The sequence below is a fragment of the Myxine glutinosa genome, chromosome 6, assembly GCF_964187855.1.
Source record: "Myxine glutinosa chromosome 6, kmMyxGlut1.1, whole genome shotgun sequence".
In the NCBI taxonomy this organism is placed as follows: Eukaryota; Metazoa; Chordata; class Myxini; order Myxiniformes; family Myxinidae; genus Myxine; species Myxine glutinosa.
The window spans coordinates 162992034-163016651 of record NC_136266.1 but is presented as its reverse complement, the minus strand read 5'-3'; the positions used below and the strand labels follow the sequence as shown (position 1 = coordinate 163016651).

Genomic DNA, 24618 nt, shown 5'->3' with positions numbered 1-24618 from the left:
AAGTAAAATAAAAAAAAATTTAAAAGGAAGGGTTGTATTCTTAACCGTTTTTTTTTTTTTTTTTTTTTGTATACAGAGTCGAGGCTGGTGAAAGAGCTAACATTTATCAAAGAAACAAATCAAACAAACAAGCAAACAAAGTATATATTTCCAAGATGCTGGCAGATGACCTTGAGCAAAAGAGAGGGTGAAAAGAACAGAGAGAGGGTGAGATAGAGCGGCAGAGCAGGATTTTAGGAACAGTGGACTGATGCCGTCTGGTCCAGTTGCAGATTCAGAGTCGAGGTTTGACAAAAACTTCTCCACCTTGTCAGGAGAGAATGACATAGAGTTCAGGAGCAGTTAGGTTCGACTGGAAAAGGTGGGAACAGAGAGAGATGGGTTTGGGACACAAGATTTTGAGGCAAACACAGAGTTGAGGCATTCGGCTTTGTCACGTGCGGTGTCAACTGTGTAGCCATTTGAGGTAAGGGAGGAGATGGAGGGGGAACAAACACCAGAAACGTATTTGACCAGACGCCACCAGGATTTGGAGGAAGGAGACAGGTTTGAGAGTTCAATCTTGAGTGTGGAGAGATAGTGCTTCCTGGCACTCCTGAGGGTAGACACACACTTGTTCCGAGCTTGGTGGAAGGAACTGAGATTGCCTTCAGTTGGATTTCCCTTCCAAGAGGAAAAGGCAAGTTGTTTAAGGGCAACTGCTTCACCACAAGATTCAGTGTACCATGGATGGGAGGAAGGGTAAGACAACTGAAGACGAGATGGGATAAATCTGTGCATGAGAGAGAGAGCAGTTTGCTTTGGAAGAATTCCCAGGAAGAATTGATGTCAGAGGCAGTAGAGATGGGAGACCAGTCAAGATGATTGATGGCTGCTTGCAGACAGTGCCAGTCGGCCTGAGGGAAATGCCAGACTCGTCGGCGCTGAGGAGGCTCTCTGAGAATGGCCAGAGAGATGTCCACTTTAACAAGCACATGAACAGAAGAACCGATTGGAACAGAAGAAGAGCAGCAGACATTTGCAGGGAAGTTTGTCATAACTAAGTCCAGAAGAGAAGATACTCCATTGACTGCAAACCGGGTCAGGAAATTGACAGATTGTGTCAGTCCCAATGAGTCGCAGAAGTCCTTTGCTGAGGTGCCATGGCTGGTGAGAGAGGAACCCACACCCAGCCAGCTGGCATGATGACAGTTGAAGTCGCCACATATGAGCAAGAGAGAGTTTGGATGAGTTGATAGAAGTTGGTCCATGTTGTCCGACAGCGAAATGTAAATGGAGTCATCACTGTTTGGAGGATGGTACAGAACACATGTGAACAAAAGGTGGATGCGGAGAGGAAGCCATGGCCAGAGGTATTCCTGGGGGTGGGGTGGAGAGAGGGCAGTGCAAGGAGAGTGAGGAAGAGAGTTTTTGATAAAGATAGCAACCCCACCACCAGGACGAGGCTCAGGTCTATCATACCGGAGGAGGGAGTAACCAGGAAGAGATATTAAGGAATCAGATACATCTTGAAGGAGGAAAGTTTCTGTTAAGCAAATCAAGTCTGGATTGTCAGAAGCAACCTGAATGGAGAGATCAATCAGGTTTGAATGAAGGCCCTAGATGTTTGAGGTCCATACCGTTAATGAGGAGAGAGGGGGAGCAACGGGTGCAGGACAGGGGAGGGGAGGGGTAGGGTCAGATGAAGGATGAGAGGGGGAGGTAGGGAGCGCAGTTGATAGTGTGTCAGAGATTACAGAAGAGTTACAAGAAAGGGAAGGATGAGGAGGACGAAAGGTTTGATGGTGATGGGATGAGGCACAGTGCGCAGTTGTTTGAGGGGGGGCAGAGGAAAGTAGAAGGTTGGGGGAGGTGGAGGTATGAGATAGAAGAGAGACGAAGTGGGGAGGAGGCAGCTTTGAGAAGGAGGTGGGAGGGGGGAGATTTGAAGGGGAGGGATTGGGGGGGAGTTTTGAATGGGAGGGGCAAGGGGGGCGTTTAGGAGGGAAAGGGCAAGGGGAGAGTTTAAGAGGGGAGGGGCAAGGGGGGAGATTTGGAGGGGAGGGGCAAGGGGGGAGATTTGGAGGGGAGGGGCAAGGGGGGAGTTTGGAAAGTGGATGATTAATGAAAGATGAACATTTATAACAAATTGGGTTTATTGTTACAGACGCGGTGGTGGATGTTAGTTTACCGAGCGGTTTTGGTATGACCACGTCTGCACAAGTTACCCGATTATACCCGAACGTTGACTAATCGCGCTACGCTAGATCAATGAAGGAAAAGACACACGGCTGGGATTAAAATGACGCGACACCAGGGATACGGTTCTCAAGACCTCCGGAGGAGATTATATTAGGGCGGAAGGTCAGATTACAGGGACGAGAGGTACAGCATAGAAAGACAAGCACTTAGACACACTCTTATATTAACCCCAACAGACGACAGATAAACGGGACAAAAGGCTGACTCACACGGGGATTGATGGCCAGGAAAGGCAGAATCGATGGCTCAAGGTGCACTCTTGGCTCAAGGACAGGGTACTGTACGGTCCAGTAGATGCAGGAGGTTTCACAGCGCTCGAGGTGGCGTCTTGTCGTCTCAAGCTGGGGGCGCATCTGACCTCACATCCGGTGAGTCGCTTCGTATATCCGGCGGGGAGTGACACGCCCTCGGCTCGTTAGCTCCGCCTCGTGGAATCGGCACGTTGCTTCTCATTGGGTGCGTGCGGGGGGTTTACCAGGCTCCGCCCTTGACGAGGAGCTGACAGCCAGCCCCTTCGTGGTAACCCCGTGGAGCGCATGGTCATGGCGGCTAACCGAGCTGGTGGGAGGACGCACACTCCCCCCGCGCGCCGTGGTTGTAGTAATTGTTGTTGTAGTTGTAGTTGTAGTTGTAGTTGTAGTTGTTGTTGTTGTTGTTGTTTGGGGAAGAAGACGGGAGGAGGTATGGGAAAGGTCCTAAACTCACTACTGGTGCCATATAATCACATTCTGGTGCAACGAAGAGTCAGAATTAATGGAAACGAGTCCTTAACTGACATCGACTAAGAATAACTAGCAAGATGTCCTATAGTTGTCTACGTGAGATGCGGTGGACCTGGGCACGACATTTAATGGGGGAAAAAGGGGAAGGTCGGTTCTACAGAGTGTTGTTTACAGACAATGGGACTAGGGAATGGGGGATTGGGGATAGTTGGGGAGTATTGGGGAAATAGGGGAATATTTACAAGCGGATATGGAGGCCAAATTCCATATTCGCAACATTGCACCCTTCTCTACCCTCGGGGCGTCCCGACCCGATAAATTTTTACCTACTTTAGTGTGGCACGCAATGTAGTTCCCTCTACTATTAACTCTACCCTGAGTGCGACAGTTTTACAGATATTCACAAATGAGTAAATATGTCCCCCTGCGACGTTGCACCCTTCTCCTCACAGAAACACACCCACAGGATAACCGAATCTGGAAAGAATCCTCAAACCAAACATACAGCCGGTAGGGAGCATTATTTACACAAGACTACGCTGATATTTACACTACGATCCAGGACCTGTTTTTGGAGGAACACATGCAGATGTTATGCATAGAGAGAGCACGCATGCTAGCATCGATACACCAACCCACGAGTGCTCTGTGGCCTACGGCCTTTAATAACGTGCAGAGCACCCTTTCCCAGCACGAAAAGCACCACCCCATCATGTACAGTCAGCACCATCCGGTGCAGCAATAAAGTGTCTATAAATCACCGGTGGTGTCGCAGCCGGCCGATGTTCTGCCGCTGGTCTTGCCTTCGTGTGGTGCACTTGGCCTTCTTACTTCCTTCAAAAAAATAAAGAAAGGTGCCAACCGCGTCCATTTCCTTATTGCGGCCGTCAGGGGGCCAACTATTAGTGGTTCACCTGTTTGGCATAGGTGCCACGTTGACCCATAGGTCCATCCATGGGTGGTGCTTGGCCGCAAAAGAACTGCGGTCCATTGTGGGTGGCCACAAACATTGCGGTCCATATGGTGTATCGATCCAAGCAGCAAGCAGCGAAAGTGCAGGCCCACAACTGCGAAGCCAGCACCTCTCTCTCCTCTCTCTCTACCCCAAAGCCAGATCCTCGGAGGTGGGAGACAAAAGAAGAAGACAAGTGAGTAAGGTGGTAAGGGCGCAAAAGTGCACGCAATGTAAGGTAATGCACACTGGGGGCACATGGGAACCAGGTGAGACAGGTACGTTCCTACCGTATGCCCCCCCCCCCACCAGGTAACCTACATGGCCCCTCCCTTACCCCTTACTGTATCCACAAAACACAACACTACCCATAAACATCTACTTTACAAATCAACAAACATCCCTACTGTCTTCCCCGTTCCTCCCATAAACCAAATTCGTCTTCTCTCCCTCCTAACCAATCAAATTTGCCATTTTCAACTCTCATCAAAATTTGCCATCACCAATTCATCATCAGTCCCTCCTAGGGAGGGAGAGATGGAATCACCCCAATGTCTCATCCACGTCGTGATGCGTCTCACAAATCCTCACAGCAACCCTTACTTCTGCAACACAAACAAAGAAAACACAGGTGTGGAGTCATCATCATCACCACAGGTAAGTGGCTGCGTATGGTGCGACAGGTTCATCAATCCTAACTATTTCCTAAATGACTTTAACAACTTTACACTACCCGGGGTCTTTCTCCGGCCAAACCATTGGCCCTCTTACACTATGGGTTCTAAAAACCAATTCCCATTGGCCAAACTGTGGTGCTCTTCAATTTGGGGTCTCACTCCCCCGATTCATCTCCCGGTGCCCTCGCACAATTTCTGGGCTGTGGCGTGTACCTCTCCCAGCGGGTCTACCCACCTGCACACCTCCACCACTGCAGTTGCCTCCGAGCTTACCTGCTCCTCACCCTAACCTAACTACCTGGGGAAGGCCCTCTGGCACTCTCCCCACTCGGTGCCCTCTCTGGCACTGGGCTACCCGGGTCCGTCCTCCGGATCCTCGGGCCCCATCCACAACTCTACCGGCTCCCAGAGCCCACCTGCGGCCTCACCTGGCCGACATCCTCACAGTGGTGGAGTGCCCAACCAACTACACACACTAACGGGCTACACGCCCAGCCATTTCCACAACACTAATGCACCCATTCACAATACCATTCTGTCACCCGCACCACAGATGCCAATATCCAACCACAATTTACCTGTACCCTCTACCTAACACTTACACTACCCGCCCCGGGTACTCGTGAAAAGGGTCCACTCTTCCCCCATCCACACCTTCGCACCACGCACACCACTCCGTACCACTCACTCCAACTCTCTCCACACACCTGTACCTGCACACCTGTGCTCTCACACCTGGTGCCACCTGCACCCTTCTCTCCCCAAGCGCATTCGCGCTGATCCACAACACTCATTACTCACACACTGCTCCACACACCTGTCCAGTTGCACACCTGTGCAATCACACCTGTCCAGTTGCACACCTGTGCAATCACACCTGTTCCATCCTCACACACACGGCATCATCTCAGCTAACTACTCCCTTCTGAAACTTGCGCTTCCCAGTCGTCCCGTTAAACTATTGCGCTCCCACGTCATTATTATCCACACTAATCTACCTGCGTCCCCACTACAGGTATCAGTCACTAACTAACCTTAACGTCACCTAATGTCATCTTCGCTAGATCCCTACAATATCCTAACCCACCCGGGCTAGTTTTCACTGCCATACACCCCATAAGCTATTGCTCCTTTGCCCCCACCATGGGAAGGGTGGCAGGGATGCCACCCTTACCCACCGGGCCCATCGCTCACTACCAATTTTGCACATCAAATTTCAACAAATTAAAAATTTGCCAATCACTGCCCATCATCTGCCAATCACTACTGCCAATCCTTTGCCAATCATCAAATTTTGTTTTTCTCTAATTTGGGGTCCAAAACACTAACCTCATCACCCAGTCGACTCACTAATACCTCTCGGTGCGCCAATCCCTGTCCAAAGCCCGGCTTCGTAAAGCCAAGCAATGGATGCTGGTTGTTTTGTGCCAGCGGCTGAATGCGTCCGGCACTCGGTGCAGGGACGGGGGCTTACCCGGGCCGAGATCCCACGCATCACCTCGGCGTGGAGCCATCCAATGTCCCGATCTCGACCTGCCGGCACGTCTCAACAAAACGTGGTCGCCATAACGACCCTTCCTATCGGGCTGCCCGCTCCGCCTAGTGGAGCACGGACGCGGCCGTTCAAAGCGAGGCCCAGCACGCACCGAGGGCCCGATTCGGCTATAAGTCGTTCTAAACGCTACCCCGTCTAACGTCGATGCTTCACCTGGACGCTTACACCCCGCAGCCCGTTCCTTGCTCACACATCCAGCCGTGCCCATGCTCCTCGTACCTTTCCTTACACACCCAGGTACACCCATTCCACTCACAGCCTTGGTCACACACCTGACCACCGAACACTTTGGCACACATTCGTTGCTCGCACACCTCACCAATACACCGCTTCGCACCCCCTCCTCGGTCACCTCCTCTGTGACAATCACAGGTGTGCTCTCATTCGCACACCCAACCACGTGCCTCACCACCAACTCCAGCGTGCATTCCCACTCACGCTCTACCATTCCAGGTGTGCATCCTTCCATCCCAGGTGTACATCCTCGCTCACCTGTCACAACTAACTCACGCTCCATGTCACTCTCACTACTTTCACCTCCATTCCTGACAGCGCACTCACCCTTACTCTTGACAGCGCACTCTTTCCCCATGCACCTGTCCGTCACACACCTTTCTCGCGCACACTCTCCCGTCACACCCTCTGTAACACTCACCACAGGTGTGCATTCTTCCTTGCCTTTGACAGCGCACTCTTTCCCCATGCACCTGTCCGTCACACACCTTCCTCGCGCACACTCTCCCGTCACACCCTCTGTAACACTCACCACAGGTGTGCATTCTTCCTTGCCTTTGACAGCGCACTCTTTCCCCATGCACCTGTCCGTCACACACCTTCCTCGCGCACACTCTCCCGTCACACCCTCTGTAACACTCACCACAGGTGTGCATTCTTCCTGGCCTTTGACAGCGCACTCTTTCCCCATGCACCTGTCCGTCACACACCTTCCTCGCGCACACTCTCCCGTCACACCCTCTGTAACACTCACCACAGGTGTGCATTCTTCCTTGCCTTTGACAGCGCACTCTTTCCCCATGCACCTGTCCGTCACACACCTTCCTCGCGCACACTCTCCCGTCACACCCTCTGTAACACTCACCACAGCACGCTTCCATGTGCTCCCTCGCACACGCGCTACGACCGACTCACTCTCGCCAGCACCCTCACTCCTTGGCACGCACTTTTTCCTCACACACCCCAGAGTCGGACTTTCTTGCACACCTCCTCTTTCGCACACCAGACCTGTCGCACACTTCACCCACGGCCTCTCACGAACACCCGGGTCCATCTCGACCCCCAAGCTTCTTAAATCCCCTGGCGCATCATACGCACGACCATATTGGTCACCACTTACACCGGGTCCTCTTCCTCTTCGCTTCTCCTCCATCACCTGCGAATCCCTCATCCGGTTACTGAGCACATCATCACGATCCAAACACAGACTTTGGACCAATTCTTTTATCTCCTCTTTTATCTCTTTCTTATCCCCTCTCCGTCGCTTCTTAATTTCGCTCATCCCTTCTTCCACTTCTTCTAATTTGTGCTTCACCTCTTTTATTCCCCGGTACGTTTCCTCAAGCTCGTCCTCCAAGGCTACCTTGACCGTTTCCATGTGCGTCCTCACCTGCCGGTCCTTCGTCTCCATTACCTCTATCACCTCGTCCAACCTCGTTGTCAGTCCCTCACGTACCATCTGACATTCCCTCTTCGTCGCTACCAAGTCATTTTTTAGGTCATTTTGTGTCGCTTTTAAACCTCCTAATACCGCAGTATTCCTTTGAACCTGCTCCGTTAGTCCTTTTTGTCCCTCCGTCAGCTGTTCCACCTCCTGCGTCAGGTCCTCTATGCCCCCTTGTAACTTTACAGTCCCCTTTCTCACCTCCTTCTCCATGTGCTCCTTACAGTGCCTCACCTCCTCGCGCACTCCTCCGACCTCCTCACTCACTCCTCTCCTGATCTCCTCTCCCATCACTTGCATCTCCTGCCCAGATGCCACCCTCATCTGCTCCATTTCCTCCCTGTGAGCATCCAGTTTGGTTTCTACCCCCATTCTGACCCCCTCTATCTGCTGCCCCATTTGGTTAACTTCCCTTTCCGCTTGGTCCCTCATGTCCCTCAATTTGCCTTCCATGGTGTTGTCTAACCCCTCTAACCCTTTTTGCATCCCTTCCATTTGATTCTCTTGAGCGGCCATTCTGTTTTTTACCCCCGTTAACCCATGTTTCACTCCCTCTATCTGATTCTCTTGAGCGGCCATTCTGTTTTCTACCCCCGTTAACCCATGTTTCACTCCCTCTATCTGATTCTCTTGAGCGGCCATTCTGTTTTCTACCCCCATTAACCCATTTCTCACCTCTTTTATCCCGTTGTCTAACCCCTCAAAATTATTGTCTAACTTCTCACCGGTACCCCTCGCTTCGTCCCTCATTACCCCCATTTGGTTTCCCATTACCCCCAATTGCTCACTCTGAGCCCTCGCTTCGTCCCTCATTACCCCCAATTGGCCCTCCAATCGCTCACCCAATCGCTCTCTATCAGCCCTCATTTGCTCACAATTCTGGGCCATAAGGGCCTTCATTTGTATTAAAAACAAGTTCAAATCCACCGGTGGCGCCACTACGGTCGCGGGCGTGGACGCCGTGGCCACCTCGTGCATGACAACGCTATTTTGCGACCCTGCCGCCCTCACTGCTTCGCTCTCCTCCCGTCCCTCAATTTGGTCCTGGACCGACCCTGCCTCACTCTCCCCTACCGGACCCCAGCTGTCTTGATCCGCCATAGCGCGACTTTCAAAATTCGGGTTTTTATTTTCGTATAACAAAATCAAATTTCGCCGTTATAATTTCGCGCGGGAAACGCGCTCCGAATCGATTCTAATTGTTACAAATTTGGGCCTAATAAATTTAGTCCCGGGTTCGAATTCCACTCCTCGACACCAATTGTTACAGACGCGGTGGTGGATGTTAGTTTACCGAGCGGTTTTGGTATGACCACGTCTGCACAAGTTACCCGATTATACCCGAACGTTGACTAATCGCGCTACGCTAGATCAATGAAGGAAAAGACACACGGCTGGGATTAAAATGACGCGACACCAGGGATACGGTTCTCAAGACCTCCGGAGGAGATTATATTAGGGCGGAAGGTCAGATTACAGGGACGAGAGGTACAGCATAGAAAGACAAGCACTTAGACACACTCTTATATTAACCCCAACAGACGACAGATAAACGGGACAAAAGGCTGACTCACACGGGGATTGATGGCCAGGAAAGGCAGAATCGATGGCTCAAGGTGCACTCTTGGCTCAAGGACAGGGTACTGTACGGTCCAGTAGATGCAGGAGGTTTCACAGCGCTCGAGGTGGCGTCTTGTCGTCTCAAGCTGGGGGCGCATCTGACCTCACATCCGGTGAGTCGCTTCGTATATCCGGCGGGGAGTGACACGCCCTCGGCTCGTTAGCTCCACCTCGTGGAATCGGCACGTTGCTTCTCATTGGGTGCGTGCGGGGGGTTTACCAGGCTCCGCCCTTGACGAGGAGCTGACAGCCAGCCCCTTCGTGGCAACCCCGTGGAGCGCATGGTCATGGCGGCTAACCGAGCTGGTGGGAGGACGCACACTCCCCCCGCGCGCCGTGGTTGTAGTAATTGTTGTTGTAGTTGTAGTTGTAGTTGTAATTGTAGTTGTTGTTGTTTGGGGAAGAAGACGGGAGGAGGTATGGGAAAGGTCCTAAACTCACTACTGGTGCCATATAATCACATTCTGGTGCAACGAAGAGTCAGAATTAATGGAAACGAGTCCTTAACTGACATCGACTAAGAATAACTAGCAAGATGTCCTATAGTTGTCTACGTGAGATGCGGTGGACCTGGGCACGACATTTAATGGGGGAAAAAGGGGAAGGTCGGTTCTACAGAGTGTTGTTTACAGACAATGGGACTAGGGAATGGGGGATTGGGGATAGTTGGGGAGTATTGGGGAAATAGGGGAATATTTACAAGCGGATATGGAGGCCAAATTCCATATTCGCAACATTATTGTGATTTTCAAGTTAGCGATCCGTTTAAGAATGATGGAGGAGGGGTGGAATGAATGAGAATTTAGAGCATGTAGTGAGAAAGAATTGTAAGAGATTAAATATTTTTTTGAAATGGAATGAGTTGAAGAGGAAATTGAGAGCCTTTTAAATAGGAAGAAAAACAGCGTGTTGTAATATACGACTGAATATAACACTCCAGGGGAAAGTTTAAACACATTTAAACCGAACCGTGAAGAACAGTCTTATATTCACAAAGATACCAAAGGGGAGAGGGCCTAGGGGGACAACCACGAGTCACTTGAACAGGGCAAAAGGTGGAAGGCAAGGAGATAATGGGGGCAGGGTGTGACAGCGCACGTGGACAGAGGCGCACGATGGGACAAAAGCACACAAGGAGAAAGGGAAATAGAAGTTTTTTTGTTTTTGTTTTTTTTTGGGAGGAGAGGGGGTGGGAGTTACAACGTTAGACAAAGAGTAGATGTTCAGGGAAGTTTGGGGGAGAAAGGAAAATCTAAAAACCTAGCAAAAACAGGGAAGGAAGGAACAAACTTCGACGGGGGAAGCCTGAGGCAAGGCCGCACACGCGCGGCAAACAGAACCGATTAATTTATGAAAGATAAACACCGAGAAACTTCCAAGGGGCACACTATAGGTTCACACACCGAAGGATAAATACAGTTTCGACAAAATACAATTGTGAACAATGACTTAACTTTGAAAACGTGGAGACCTTGTACAGCTTCGAAAATCCGTGACGTCGTCTCCAAGATCTCGCGAGATCTCAATTGAGCTGTATTCCATTGAGCTGCAGATGAAAGCTTTGTATGTGGTGAGGAGCTCAGAAGTGCCCAGAAAGGACTTTGCACGATGGAGGATGCCCAGTCGGCAACTGGCTTTGGAGGCCAGCTTGGAAATGTGGTTTTCCCAGGAAAGATCATGGCAGATAGTGAGACCCAAAAGCTTGAGTGACAGAACTTCTTCAAGAGGATTGTTCACAAAGTAGATGGGAGGGTTGTCCAGACGTTCTTTTCAGAGAGACAAAGTGAGAGTGTGAGATTTGTCAGGATTGAAAGACATGTTGCACTTGTTTGACCAGTTTGTGATATTGTCCAGGTCTGCAGAGAGTGAAGAGGCTGCAGCTTGTCGATATGAGAGTTGAGATATGGAGCGGCAGAGAGTGGAGTAGTCAGCAAAAAGCATTCCTGCCACATACGTGGCGTTTTTCGTGGTGTTTTTGCACGGCCGCTTATTATAACAAAAGCAATAACAACACTATTGATAATAGTGTGGCGGACACGAAAGCCCACTGGTGTGGTGACATCATTCCGCGCACCAAGTGGGCGGCGGCCACACCCGAGGGGTAGGCGTGGCCTGAGGATATACACGGGGCGCGCAGCCCGGAGCGCGCCAGTGTTACAGTGAGCTCCTGAAATAAAGACGCTTATAAGTTACCGCTTGTCCGCTTCCTCCTTGCTCGCAAGCAGCGCGCGTAACGCCGCGCTTTACTGGTGACCCTCGACGTTGGATCTGCCGGAGCGATCCTTCCACACACGACGCCATTGCCATGGCCAACGACGCAATGTCGATTAAACTTCCCGAATTTTGGGAGGCCCAGGCCGAAGTCTGGTTCGTCCAAGCCGAAGCCCAATTTCAGCTTCGGCGCCTCACCGGCGACAACACGTGCTACTGCCACGTCGTCGCCTCCCTTGGGCCCGGCACGGCCGCTCGAGTTGTGTCCGTCCTTCGCTACCCACTGGACGGCCACAAGTACGAGGCACTCAAGCGGCTACTCCTAGCCACGTTCGGCCTCATGGATGACGCACGGGCCGACCACCTCCTGGATCTCCCCGAGCTCGGCGACACGCGCCCGTCGGTCCGAATGGACCATATGCTGTCACTGTTGGGCGACGAAGCCCCCGGTTCTCTATTCCGGGCACTTTTCCGTCGCCAACTTCCAGCGCAGGTTCGCCTCGCGTTGGCCGGGACCGTGCTAACGGAACCCCAAGCATTGGCAGCCGAGGCGGACAGGTACTTCGCGGCTTCGGACACGCAGGCGAGAGTCGGTGCGGCCGTCACGGACCTCGTGGCTGATGCTGCTGATGATGCTGCTGATGATGCTGATCCACAGCATCAGCTTACACAGCATACGCAGCATGCTGATACGCACCTCGTGACCGCCGCCATGCCCCACCCACCGCCGCGGCGAAAACCGCCACCTCGGGGAAAACCGCCAACTCCACCGGCCTGGCGGAGCCAGCCGCACTCCTCCAGCTCCACCACCTGGTGCTGGTTCCACGCCAAATTCGGCCACGAGGCTCGGCAGTGTCATCCGCCATGCTCCTTCAACAGGTCGGGAAACGCCCGGGCCGGCGCTCAATAGTGGCGATGAGCGCCGGCCGTTCGAGCAGCCTGCTGTTCATAACGGACACCTTATCCAGGCGCCGTTACCTGTGCGACACGGGAGCGCAGGTGAGTGTCGTTCCCGCCGGTACATCATACAAGCACGCCGCGGGTGGGGGCCCCGCGCTGCTTGCCGCGAACGGGACGCCCATCCGTACGTACGGAAAACGCTGCCTCTCTCTGCGGTTCGGAGGGCAGGTTTTCCGATGGACGTTCGTCACCGCCGACGTGCCCATGGCACTGCTTGGCGCGGACTTCCTGTGTGCTAATGGGCTCCTGGTCGACGTAAAGCGCAGACGTCTTGTCCAGGCCGAGACGTTCAGCTCGCTCGCTTATGCGCTGCCCAGCTCGTCGAGCAGCTCAACGAGCGGCTCGCCGAGCGGCTTGCCAAGCGGCTTGCCGAACGGTTCGGTTCCGGCCACGTTGATCTGTACGCTTCCGGCAGCGGACGAATTCACCCGCCTCCTCGCCGGCTTCCCGGCCCTCACGCGGCCCACCTTCTCGGCGGGGGCCGTCAAGCACGGGGTGGCCCATCACATCCCCACCGTCGGGCCACCGGTCTACGCCCGGGCACGCCGCCTCGAGCCGACGAAGCTGGCGGTGGCAAAAGCGGGGTTCGCTACCCTGGAGCGACTCGGCATCGTTCGGCGCTCAGAGAGTGCTTGGGCGTCGCCGCTGCACATCGTGCCGAAGCCCGGCGGGGGATGGCGACTGTGCGGGGACTATCGCCGTCTCAATGACGCCACCACTCCCGACCGCTACCCCGTCCCCCACATTCAGGACTTTTCCGCCAGTTTGGCGGGCATGTCCTTCTTCTCGAAGGTGGACCTCATACGCGGCTACCATCAGGTCCCCGTCAGGCCGGAGGACGTCCCGAAGACGGCGGTCATCACACCATTCGGACTCTTCGAGTTCCTGCGGATGCCCTTCGGTCTGACGAATGCGGCTCAGGCGTTCCAGCGACTGATGGACAGCATCCTGCGCGACTTGGATTTTGTCTACGTCTATCTGGACGATATCCTCGTCGCCAGCGCGTCCCGCGAAGAGCACCTACGACACCTCCGCACCCTCTTCGAACGCCTGGGCCAGCATGACCTGATTGTGAACCCCGCAAAGTGCCAGTTCGGCGTCGCCGTAATCGATTTTCTGGGGCACCGTGTCACCAGGCACGGAGCCGTCCCCCTGCCGGCCAAGGTGGAGGCGGTGAAGGGGTTTCCACGCCCCGCACGATCAGAGGGCTGCAGGAGTTCCTGGGCATGGTGAACTTTTACCATCGGTTCCTGCCCCGTATCGCCCAGCTCCTGCGCCCCCTGCACGAAGCTCTCCGAGGTAAGCCGGGCAAAGGCGACGTTACCTGGACCGAGCAGATGGACACAGCGTTCACGGGCGCGAAGCTCACCTTGGCTAACACCACCATGCTCGCGCACCCGGCGCCCGATGCACCGATCGCCCTCACCACCGACGCCTCGGACTACGTGGTGGGCGCGGTGCACGAGCAATGGGTGCGTGGAGCTTGGCAACCACTGGCGTTCTTTAGCCGGCAGCTTCGCCTGCCCGAACGCCGTTACAGTACCTTCGACCGCGAGTTGCTCGGGCTTCACTTGGCGGTCAGGCACTTCCGCCATCTGCTCGAGGGCCGTGCGTTCACGGCCTTCGTCGACCACAAGCCGCTGATCTTCGCGATGGGCAAGGTCACCGAGCCATGGTCGGCCCGGCAGCAGCGTCACCTCTCGGCCGTGTCCGAGTACACGACGGACATCCAGCACGTCGCGGGGAAGGACAACCCGGTGGCGGATTGCCTTTCCCGGGCCGTCGCCCACGCAGTCCACCTCGGCATCGACTATGCCCGGATGGCAGCGGACCAGGCCGCTGACCCCGACGTCCAGGCCTTGCGGACCGCCGTCACGGGCCTCCGCGTCACCGAGGTGCCGTTTGACGGCGCGGGCGCGGCCCTCTTGTGCGACGTCTCCCTTGGGCGGCCTCGCCCCATCGTGCCCGCGAGCTGGCAGCGCCAGGTGTTTGACGCCATCCACGGCCTATCCCACCCGGGCGCGAGGGCCTCCCAAAGGTTGATCGCTGACAAGTTCGTCTGGCATGGCCTCCGGAAGGCCGTCCGCGGCTGGGCCAGGACGTGCCTCGCGTGCCAGCGTGCCAAGGTGCACCGGCACACCCAGGCCCCGTTGGCCCCGTTCACGGTGCCGGAACGCCGGTTTGACCACGTCCACGTGGACCTGGTGGGACCTCTGCCCCCCTCGCGGGGTTTCACCCACGTCCTCACCATGGTGGACCGCACCACCCGGTGGCCGGAGGCCGTGCCCTTGGCGTTGACGACGGCGGCGGACGTCGCGCAGGCTTTCATCGCCACCTGGGTCGCCCGGTTCGGCGCCCCCTCAGACATCTTGTCCGACCGCGGCCCCCAGTTCACCTCGGAGCTCTGGGGGGCGGTCGCGCAGGGGCTCGGGGTCCGGCTGCACCGAACCACGGCCTACCACCCCCAGGCTAACGGCCTGTGTGAGCGATTTCACCACTCATTGAAGGCCGCGCTCCGGGCCACCCTCCGCGATGGCGGCTGGGTCGACAGGCTCCCCTGGGTCCTGCTGGGCCTCCGGACGGCGCCCAAGGAGGACCTGCGTGCATCCGCGGCGGTGTTGGTCTTCGGGCAACCGCTGCGGGTGCCGGGCGAGTTCCTCCCCGACTCCACAGCACCACAGCGCTCCGCTCTGCAAGAGACCGCCCAGAGGTTCGCCCCGGTGCCAACGGCATGCCACGGGCACCCACCGACACACGTCGCCCCGGAGCTTCGCACGGCGGAGTACGTCTTCGTCCGCCACGATGCCCACCGGACACCACTGCGGCCCCTGTACGACGGGCCTTTCCGCGTGCTGGAGACCGGGGCGAAGCACTTCACCCTGGACATCGGCGGTACTCCTGACCGCGTTTGTGTAGACCGCCTCAAGCCGGCCCACCTCGACGTGGACCATCCACCGCCAGTGGCCCGACCCCCGCGTCGGGGCCGCCCCCTTGCGGGCAGACCCCCGGCACCGCCCAGCCCCGCCGCCACGCCGCCCCCCGGTCCTGCACCCATCCCAGGGGCAGCCAGGGGCATCCCACCTGGCATCCCTGCACCCCGGACGCCGCCGATCGCCAGGGGGCGCTTCGGCCGGGTCATCCGTTTGCCCCGCAAACTGGCCCTCCAGGTGCGTGGGAATTCTTGGGGGGCGCGTGTGGCGGACACGAAAGCCCACTGGCGTGGTGACATCATTCCGCGCACCAAGTGGGCAGCGGCCACGCCCGAGGGGTAGGCGTGGCCTGAGGATATACACGGGGCGCGCAGCCCAGCGCAGCCCAGCGCACCAGTGTTACAGTGAGCTCCTGAAATAAAGACGCTTATAAGTTACCGCTTGTCCGCTTCCTCCTTGCTCGCAAGCAGCGTGCGTAACGCCGCGCTTTAATAGCATAATATTAATGACATTACAAAAACAATATCTCCCCTCCCGAAGGTGTTTTGTAACTTGTGATATTGCCCCCCCCCCCTCCCCCCTCACCCCGACACCCTCACAGAAGTAAATTTTAGAGGAAACTTAGAATGGTGATGCACGGTCTGATCCTTTCAGTGATCTCATCCAACATATTACGGTGTCATGCACGGTCTGATCCTAAGTTAAAACAAGCCTGTACCCCAGTAGCAAGGTGTGGTGAGGCGGGCATAGCGAGCCGATCCACGTTCATATCGACATTGATCCACGTTCATGTCGACATTCTCGTGTGTGTGTGTGTGTGTGTGTGTGTGTGTGTGTGTGTGTGTGTGTGTGTGTGTGTGCGTGTGTGTGTGTGAGTGTGTGTGTGTGTGTGTAGGATCCCGGTGTTTCACAGACAGGGTGATTCATCAATGTGTGTGCCGTCCCTCGGATGGACATTTAACTGGTGACCTGTCTGGCAGAATTAGTTGGTGGATGGAAAAGGTCTCACAATGTCCTTTGCGAAAAGTAGGCAAGCTATTGCTGGCACCATGGCCAAATTCCAAATTCCTGCCCCAACCCTGAGTCAAGCGTCAGACATGGCCAGTCATTTTGCGAAAGACCTGGGACAAATAACATTCCCCGGTCAAACTCACAAGAACGTGGGAATAAGTGTGGCCATTAAAGAAGATGAAGATCATGCGTGGATACATCACAGAAATACAAAGATGTGTAAAGACAAAATTTTGCATCCTTCTTACACGGACATTTTGAGTCCATCTTTTGAGGACCATTATCACTAGTGAATTCCTGCACCGCTGTGTCAGCTTTCTGGGTGTATCTACACAATGATTACCTAAAATCAAGGAGAGACCTTCAATGTGAAGTGTAGGAACCACGTTTGAATACACAGAAGTCTCACTGGTCAGTCTATCACTGACCAATTTCATTTCACACTTAGTCACTTTGGTACACCTTCCTTTGCACTCACTAAATGAAACCTCTGCATCCCATGATCGAGCACACCAGCGCTAATGAGCAAGTATTTCCTTATCAGACATTGGCTGGGCGTACGCGGTGTTGCCCATCCCTCCCTGTGGGATGGCCTTGAATAAAAGTGCTACGCCTTTCTCCAGGGGTCTGCAGCAGACCTCACCGCCATGGCTTGCGTGGCCTGCCAGCCAAACAGTTTGTAACTGTCGTTTCTCCAAAAGCACAAAGCACTTCCCAGTGTACCTTTGGTGTTAAATGTGCGGTGTCACAATACCTCACCCAGCCTCACCTGATTTGCAGGAAATTTTACACAACAAACTTACCCAAACACTGTCTTAAAGTTAACACTCCCTGCCGCCTCAGTGCATGTTTCACAATGCGACTTACTCAGACATCTTCCTTGATACAAGAGACAAGAGCAATCTAACCTATGTGGACAGATGGACCATACTATTCTTCCCATAATCTAGATATTGACTCCCACCGCCCCCTCCTCCTTTCCACATAACAATATTTTGCCTATAGTCCATACTAATTTACCCATTGTCTCCACTAACATATTAAAGCTGTCCTCATGTCCTTCGCCTGTACGCGATGGATATACAACAAAAATAAAGGTAGTAGGAGTGCCATTTCATTTTTCGAAGTGACAATATAAACATTAAATTCTCACCTTCAGATCGTATATCTTTCCCTGTTTTCCGTCTGAATCTGGGGGAGACATTTGAATAGGTTATTGTTCGTTCAATAACATTTTGTTTTGACGTCCATTTGCTATAATCCTCTCCCTAAGCACATTTTCTCCATCCACTTGTTGTGGATTGCGATATTTTGCAATCTACTGAACTGAGATCTGACAAAAATAAATAAATAAAAAGGAGGTTTAAATCAAAGTTTATATTACCAAAACAAGAACGAACTCGAACGGCACTCTTCTACATCGTGATGTCGACCGAGATGCCTCCACCCACATAATTATATCATTATACATACGTGTACCAAGTTTGATTTAACTCCCTTCAGCTGTTCTCAAGTTATCGCGGTAACAAAAACCTATCACAGACGCACAGATGGACAGCCTGACGGACAGCAGCAACAACAACAACAACATGCATTTTAAGGCCATTTTCCCTGCTAGAGCGGGGGTTAGCCTTGCGGTCCCCATGACAATCTTCTCCATTTTGCCCTATTTTCTGCATCTCTCCTTGTTAACCCCCTTGCCCGCATTTCTTCTTCGACCATCTTTAGCCAAGTCTTTCTCGGTCTTCCCCGTCTTCTACTTCCTTCTACATTCATTTCCATCACTCTTCTCAACCAGTCACTTTCATCCTTCCTCAACACATGACCAAACCATCTCAACCTGTTCCTCTTCACAGCATCCATCATCGGCTCTATTCCCATCATCTTTCGCAATTCATCATTTGTCTTCCTCTCTCTCAACGATACTCCGCACATCCACCGAACCATTCGCATTTCCACCCTTTCCAGCCTTCGTTGCTGCTCTACGTTCATTACCCATGTCTCGCACCCATAAATCATAACACTTCTCACACATGCAGCATACACCTTTCCCTTCAGCTTCAACGGCACTCCCCTCCTCATCAGCACGCCACTCAGTTCCCGAAACTTCTTCCATGCACATCTCACTCGAGCAACCGTTGCCGGAAGGACAGCCCGAAAATAAAATGCCACCAGCGACTTTGTCACATTGTTACAGCAAGTACATGAAAATGTCGTAATGGTGCTCAAATACAGATTCTGAAAACCTTTTATAAGAGTATGGTAAACAACAATATGCGGTCATCCCTTCTGGTAAGGAAAGGTGACCACACAAGGTAGGTACCACATGGAAGAAATGTACTGATAAAAAATATCTGATTGGTGGAAGAAACTTGCACTGCACAAAGCAGGTAAAAACAAAAATAATGCAGTATCATCAAACATTTGATGAAAACACACTTTTGCTTACTTTTTTGAGTCATTTTGAAGAAATAAGAAAATTGAAGAAATTGAAGATTGAAGAAACATTGAAGAAAAAAATCCTCAGAAATAAGATTTGAAACCAACTGTGTGCAGCAAATAATCTTTTTTGTAATCCACAATTTGCATCGCGAGTGAGAAAATAGTTTGGATTCTCTCCAACGCCACGAGTTGTGCATTTTTGTAAAATAATTACAAAATCGAGGCTCGTAGAAGAGATGGAACATGGAACAGAACCGAATGAATGATGGAAAATGGGGAAACACTACAACAGCAGAGTCGAGGGACAGAATGGAGCCCAGACACTTGGAGGAAGCAAACAGGTGAGAGGAGGAATGAGAGCAAGGGGAAGGAGGGGGACAAGGATAGAAGGGATGAACGAGCTGGATACAACCTCAAACAAAGCAACAATTCTGTAAGAAAAAAACAAATTCTCCCCACATTTATTTGATTTGATTTGCTGGCATTGGAACTCCTCAAGACAGAGCTCAAAGATTCCAGAAGTTCCGATGGCCAAATTTTACATCTCAGTTAGGTATTGAAAGCAGAGGTCACCACCCAGAGCCAATAAATGCAAGTAAGTAAAAATAAATATGAAACACAGGATAGTTAGTCAAAAGTATCATTGTGCAAGAGTTCTGCATCACAGTGTGGTGAAGCACAATAGCTATAAAGGTCTGCACTTGTGTGGAGATTACTTTAGTTTAAATCAAAGGTTTTAATATATCTGATATAATAATCAGGTTCACGATGTTTTTTCGTTCAAATTTTTTGGAGATTAGCAAAACTATACATTTTTGGAATATTCAGAGCATGAGGAATCCAAAAATTAATGTTTGCATTTGCGTAGACACCTTTGTGAAAATGACACTCAGGACAGTGATGAAGATCTGTAAAAGCATATTCCTGAACGGTGTAGACCTAGTAGATCCTGTGTGTTGGACTTATAGTTCAATCTGATACTAACAAGGCTGCTTTCTTGCTTTATAAACCCATACCTATAACTTCAAAGGACTTGCAATATCATGTATAATGTAATACAGTTATATTGAAGGAGCTGGGGCTCCCACGTCGATCGGAAGAATGGACGCGACAAAAAGCTGGAATTCATCCGAGTTGCTTTAATCAAAACAAACACTCAGGCACTCTGAAAACCCGTTTATCGGGCAGCAATATATATACCTATTATCCCGGAGCGTTTGCCCAGGCCCGGCGAGAGGGGGCGTGGCCCAGCGTCCTGGCTGCGGCCTGGCAAGTTGAGGGCGAGCCTGCCCGGGCGTCCTGGACGAGCCCGGCATGGTGATCGCTCCGCGTCCTTGATAGGTGCAAGGCGATTGTGAAAACCCAGCGGCAGCCGCTACACACGTCCCCCCAGAATCGACTTGCACCGGCAGGGTCAATTTGAGGGGGGTCCTGATGACCCGGCCGAAGCGACCCCTGGCGGGTCGTGGGAGGGGGTCCGGTGAGGTGGTGGGCGGTCGAGTGGGGGGCACCGTGGACGGGGGGCGGCCTCGCCGCGGCGGAAGGGCCACCCGTGGTGGGTGGTCGACGTCCACGTGCGCCGGCTTGAGGCGGTCCACCGCAATCCGGTCCGACCTGCCGCCGATGTCGATGACGAACGACTTGTCGTCCCGTCGCAGCACCCGGAAGGGCCCGTCGTACGGCGGCTGGAGTGGCCACCGATGTGCGTCGTGACGCACAAAAACATACTCCGCTGTGCGAAGTGCTGGGGGGACGTAGGACTGGGGATCACCGTGGTGGGATGTTGGCACGGGGGCAAACCGTCGGGCGGCCTCCTGGAGGTCCGAGCGCTGGTGAGCTGCGGACCAGGGACTGGTAGCGTCGGGCACGAATTCGCCCGGGACGCGTAGCGCCTGGCCATAGACAAGCTCGGTGGTGGATGCCTGGAGGTCCTCCTTGGGGGCCGTGCGGAGGCCCAAAAGGACCCACGGCAGCCGGTCGGCCCAACCGCCGTCTTGAAGGCCGGCCATGAGCGCGGCCTTCATGGAGCGGTGGAATCGCTCGCACAACCCATTTGCTTGGGGGTGGTAGGCCGTAGTACGGTGGAGCTTGACCCCCAGGTTGCGGGCGACCGCGCCCCACAGCTCGGAGGTGAACTGTGGTCCGCGGTCTGACGAGATGTCCGCCGGTGCGCCGAAGCGGGCGACCCAGGTGGCGATGAAAGCCTGCGCCACGTCAGCGGTGGTGGTGGAGACGAGGGGAACGGCCTCCGGCCACCTGGTCGTCCTGTCCACCATGGTGAGCAGGTGTGCGAACCCCCGTGACGGGGGGAGGGGGCCCACCAGATCCACGTTGACGTGGTCGAAACGTCGTTCGGGCACGGTGAAAGGTGCCAGCGGGGCCTGGGTGTGTCGGTGGACCTTGGCCCGTTGGCAGGCCGTGCAGGTGCTGGTCCAATCGCGGACGTCCCGACGAAGGCCGTGCCAGACGAATCGCGCCGACACCAGCTTCTGGGAAGCTTTCCGGCCCGGGTGGGAAAGGCCGTGGAGGGAGGCGAAGATGCGGCGTTGCCAGGTGACGGGCACGATGGGGCGAGGCTGGCCTTGGGAGACGTCGCAGAGCAGGACAGTGTCCGCGCAGGGGATGTCGGCCAGGCGGAGGCCCGTGTCCGCCGCCCGGAGGGCTTGCACCGTGGTGTCGGTGGTTTGGGCCGCCGCCATAAGCGCAAAATCCACGCCCAGGTGGACCGCGTTCGCGCTGGCCCGGGAAAGACAGTCGGCCACGGCGTTGTTTTTGCCGGCGACATGCCGGATGTCCGTGGTAAACTCCGACACGGCGGAGAGGTGGCGCTGTTGGCGGGCCGACCACGGCTCCGTGACCTTGGCCATGGCGTAAACCAACGGCTTGTGGTCGACGAACGCCGTGAAAGGTCGGCCCTCCAGGAGGTGGCGGAAATGGCGGACGGCCAGGTGTAGACCGAGGAGCTCCCGGTCAAACGTGCTGTATTTGAGCTCGTTCGGCCGGAGCTGCCGGCTGAAAAAAGCGAGTGGCTGCCAAACCCCGTTCACCCATTGCTCATGTACGGCGCCCACCGCGTAGTCGGAGGCATCCGTGGTGAGGGCGATGGGAGCGTTGAGCACCGGGTGAGCGAGCAGTGTTGCGTCGGCGAGGGCCCGCTTTGAGCGTTGGAAGGCCGCATCCATTGCTGCGGACCAGGCGATGTCGTGCTTGGCCGGCTTGCCCCGGAGGGCTTCGTAGAGGGGCCGCATGAGTTGAGCAGCGCGGGGCACGAAGCGGAAATAAAAATTCACCATTCCCAGGAATTCCTGCAGGGCCTTTATGGTGCGGGGACGCTGGAACGTGGTGATGGCCTCGACCTTGGTTTGCAGCGGCACGGCCCCGTTCTTGGTGATGTGGTGGCCCAAAAAATCAACGGCCGTCGTGCCGAAGTGGCATTTAGCCGGGTTGATGATGAGGCCGTGCTCGCTGAGGCACCCGAACAGTGTTCGGAGGTGGAGGAGGTGCTCGGCCCGGGACGTGCTGGCGACGAGGATGTCGTCCAGGTAAACGAAAAGGAACGGCAGGTCACGCAGCACGCCGTCCATCAAGCGCTGGAACCCCTGAGCCGCGTTCTTGAGACCAAACGGCATCCGCAAGAATTCGAATAAGCCGAACGGCGTGATGACTGCCGTTTTAGGGACGTCGGCCGCCCTGACAGGTACCTGGTGATATCCCCGTATGAGATCAATTTTTGAAAAAATGACCCGTCCCGCCAGACGGGCAGAGAAGTCTTGGATATGCGGGATCGGGTACCTGTCGGGGGTGGTAGCGTCATTGAGACGGCGGTAGTCGCCACACGGGCGCCATCCACCCCCCGGCTTTGGCACGATGTGCAGTGGCGAGGCCCACGCGCTATCGGAGTGCCGCACGATGCCGAGGTGCTCCAACGCATCGAATTCGGCCTTCGCCACGGCGAGCTTGGCTGGGTCGAGGCGGCGGGCCCTGGCGTAGACCGGCGGGCCCGTGGTTGGTATGTGGTGCTCGATCCCATGCCGTACTGCGACGGCCGAAAACGTCGGCTGCGTGAGGGCCGGGAACTCCGTGAGCAGGCGAGCAAACTCGTTCGCCGCCGGGACGGTGCATGCCAGCTCGGTCGGCGCGGAGCTGCTCAATGTGCATACCAGGGAGCTGAAGGTTTCGGCGTTGATTAAACGACGCCGTTGGACGTCCACCAGCAGTCCGTGTGCGCAGAGGAAGTCGGCGCCTAGCAGAGCCATGGGCACGTTTGCGGTTACAAACGTCCAAGCAAAGCGTTGGCCGCCGAAGCAGAGGGTGACGTTGCGCGGGCCGAAGGTGCGGATGGTCGATCCGTTGGCCGCAACCAAGGAGGGGCCGCAAACCGCGGATTGCCTGTCCTGGTCAGAGGCGGGTATGACGCTCAGTTGGGCGCCAGTGTCGCACAGGAAGCGCCGTCCGGACGCTTTATCCGTGATGAACAGTAAGTTGCCCGTGTGGCCGGCGCTCATGGCTGGTAATGAACGCCGGCCCGGCCGTTTCCCGGCCTGCCGAAGGTGCACGGGGGTCGGCATGTCCGGGCCTTCTGTCCGAACCTGGCATGATAGTAACACCACGCTTGGTCAGGTGGAGGCCCCGGTCGTCGTGCTGGAGGTGGTCGGCTCGGTGTAGCGGCCGCCAATTGCGCCGGCAGTTCGGTCGTCGACCGTGCCGGGTGCTCGGGCGCCATGGGTGTTGCGTCGGACGGCGGTGGGTCCCATGTCGCCGCTGCGATGCGCTGTCCTGCGGCGGAGATCTTGTCGGCTTCTCTGGCAAGGGCCCGGGGATCTGTGATCGTCGTGCTTGCCAGGGCGAGGCGTTCCGGGTTAGGCAGCTGACGGAGGAACAGCTCCCGGAACAGGAATGCCGGAGAGTGCTCGCCGAGCAGTGAAAGCATGTAGTCCATTCGCTCGGAAGGGCGCGTGTCGCCGAGCTCAGGCAGGTCGAGCAGGCGCCGTGCGCGTTCCGCCGATGGGAGTGCGAAAGCATCGAGGAGAAGCTTCTTAATCGCGCCGTATTTGTCAGCGGCTGGCGGGCTCTCGAGGAGGCTCAGGGCGTGGGCCGCGGTGGCCGAACCGAGTGCTGCTACCACATGGTGGAAGCGGGTGTCGTCGGCCGTGATGCCTCGCAGGGCGAACAGGGACTCCGCCTGTGCGAACCAAACCGCCGCGTGAGCCTCCCAGAAGGTAGGCAGTTTAAGGGCGACTGCCGTGTCCATGTCGGTAGGTCACCAATGAAGGAGCTGGGGCTCCCACGTCGATTGGAAGAATGGACGCGACAAAAAGCTGGAATTCATCCGAGTTGCTTTAATCAAAACAAACACTCAGGCACTCTGAAAACCCGTTTATCAGGCAGCAATATATATACCTATTTTCCCGGAGCGTTTGCCCAGGCCCGGCGAGAGGGGGCGTGGCCCAGCGTCCTGGCTGCGGCCTGGCAAGTTGAGGGCAAGCCTGCCCGGGCGTCCTGGACGAGCCCGGCATGGTGATCGCTCCGCGTCCTTGATAGGTGCAAGGCGATTGTGAAAACCCAGCGGCAGCCGCTACAATATCACAAATATCAAGACAATGGTTTTCAATTACCTTT

At 54.9% G+C, this 24618-nt stretch overlaps 1 protein-coding gene across 2 annotated transcripts in view; it reads right to left on the bottom strand.

The window, feature by feature from the left end:
- LOC137428960 (tetratricopeptide repeat protein 39B) overlaps positions 1-24618 on the bottom strand; it is a 133895-nt gene that overhangs the window by 59432 nt on the left and 49845 nt on the right. The window contains exon 4 of one of the 2 annotated variants that reach the window (XM_068118879.2): positions 17711-17748. In XM_068118879.2, coding sequence (XP_067974980.2) covers positions 17711-17748 — 38 coding nt within the window. Of the gene's footprint in view, positions 1-3877; positions 4072-17710; positions 17749-24618 lie in introns of those variants that run through there. The other variant, XM_078780856.1, reaches the window with a different exon arrangement.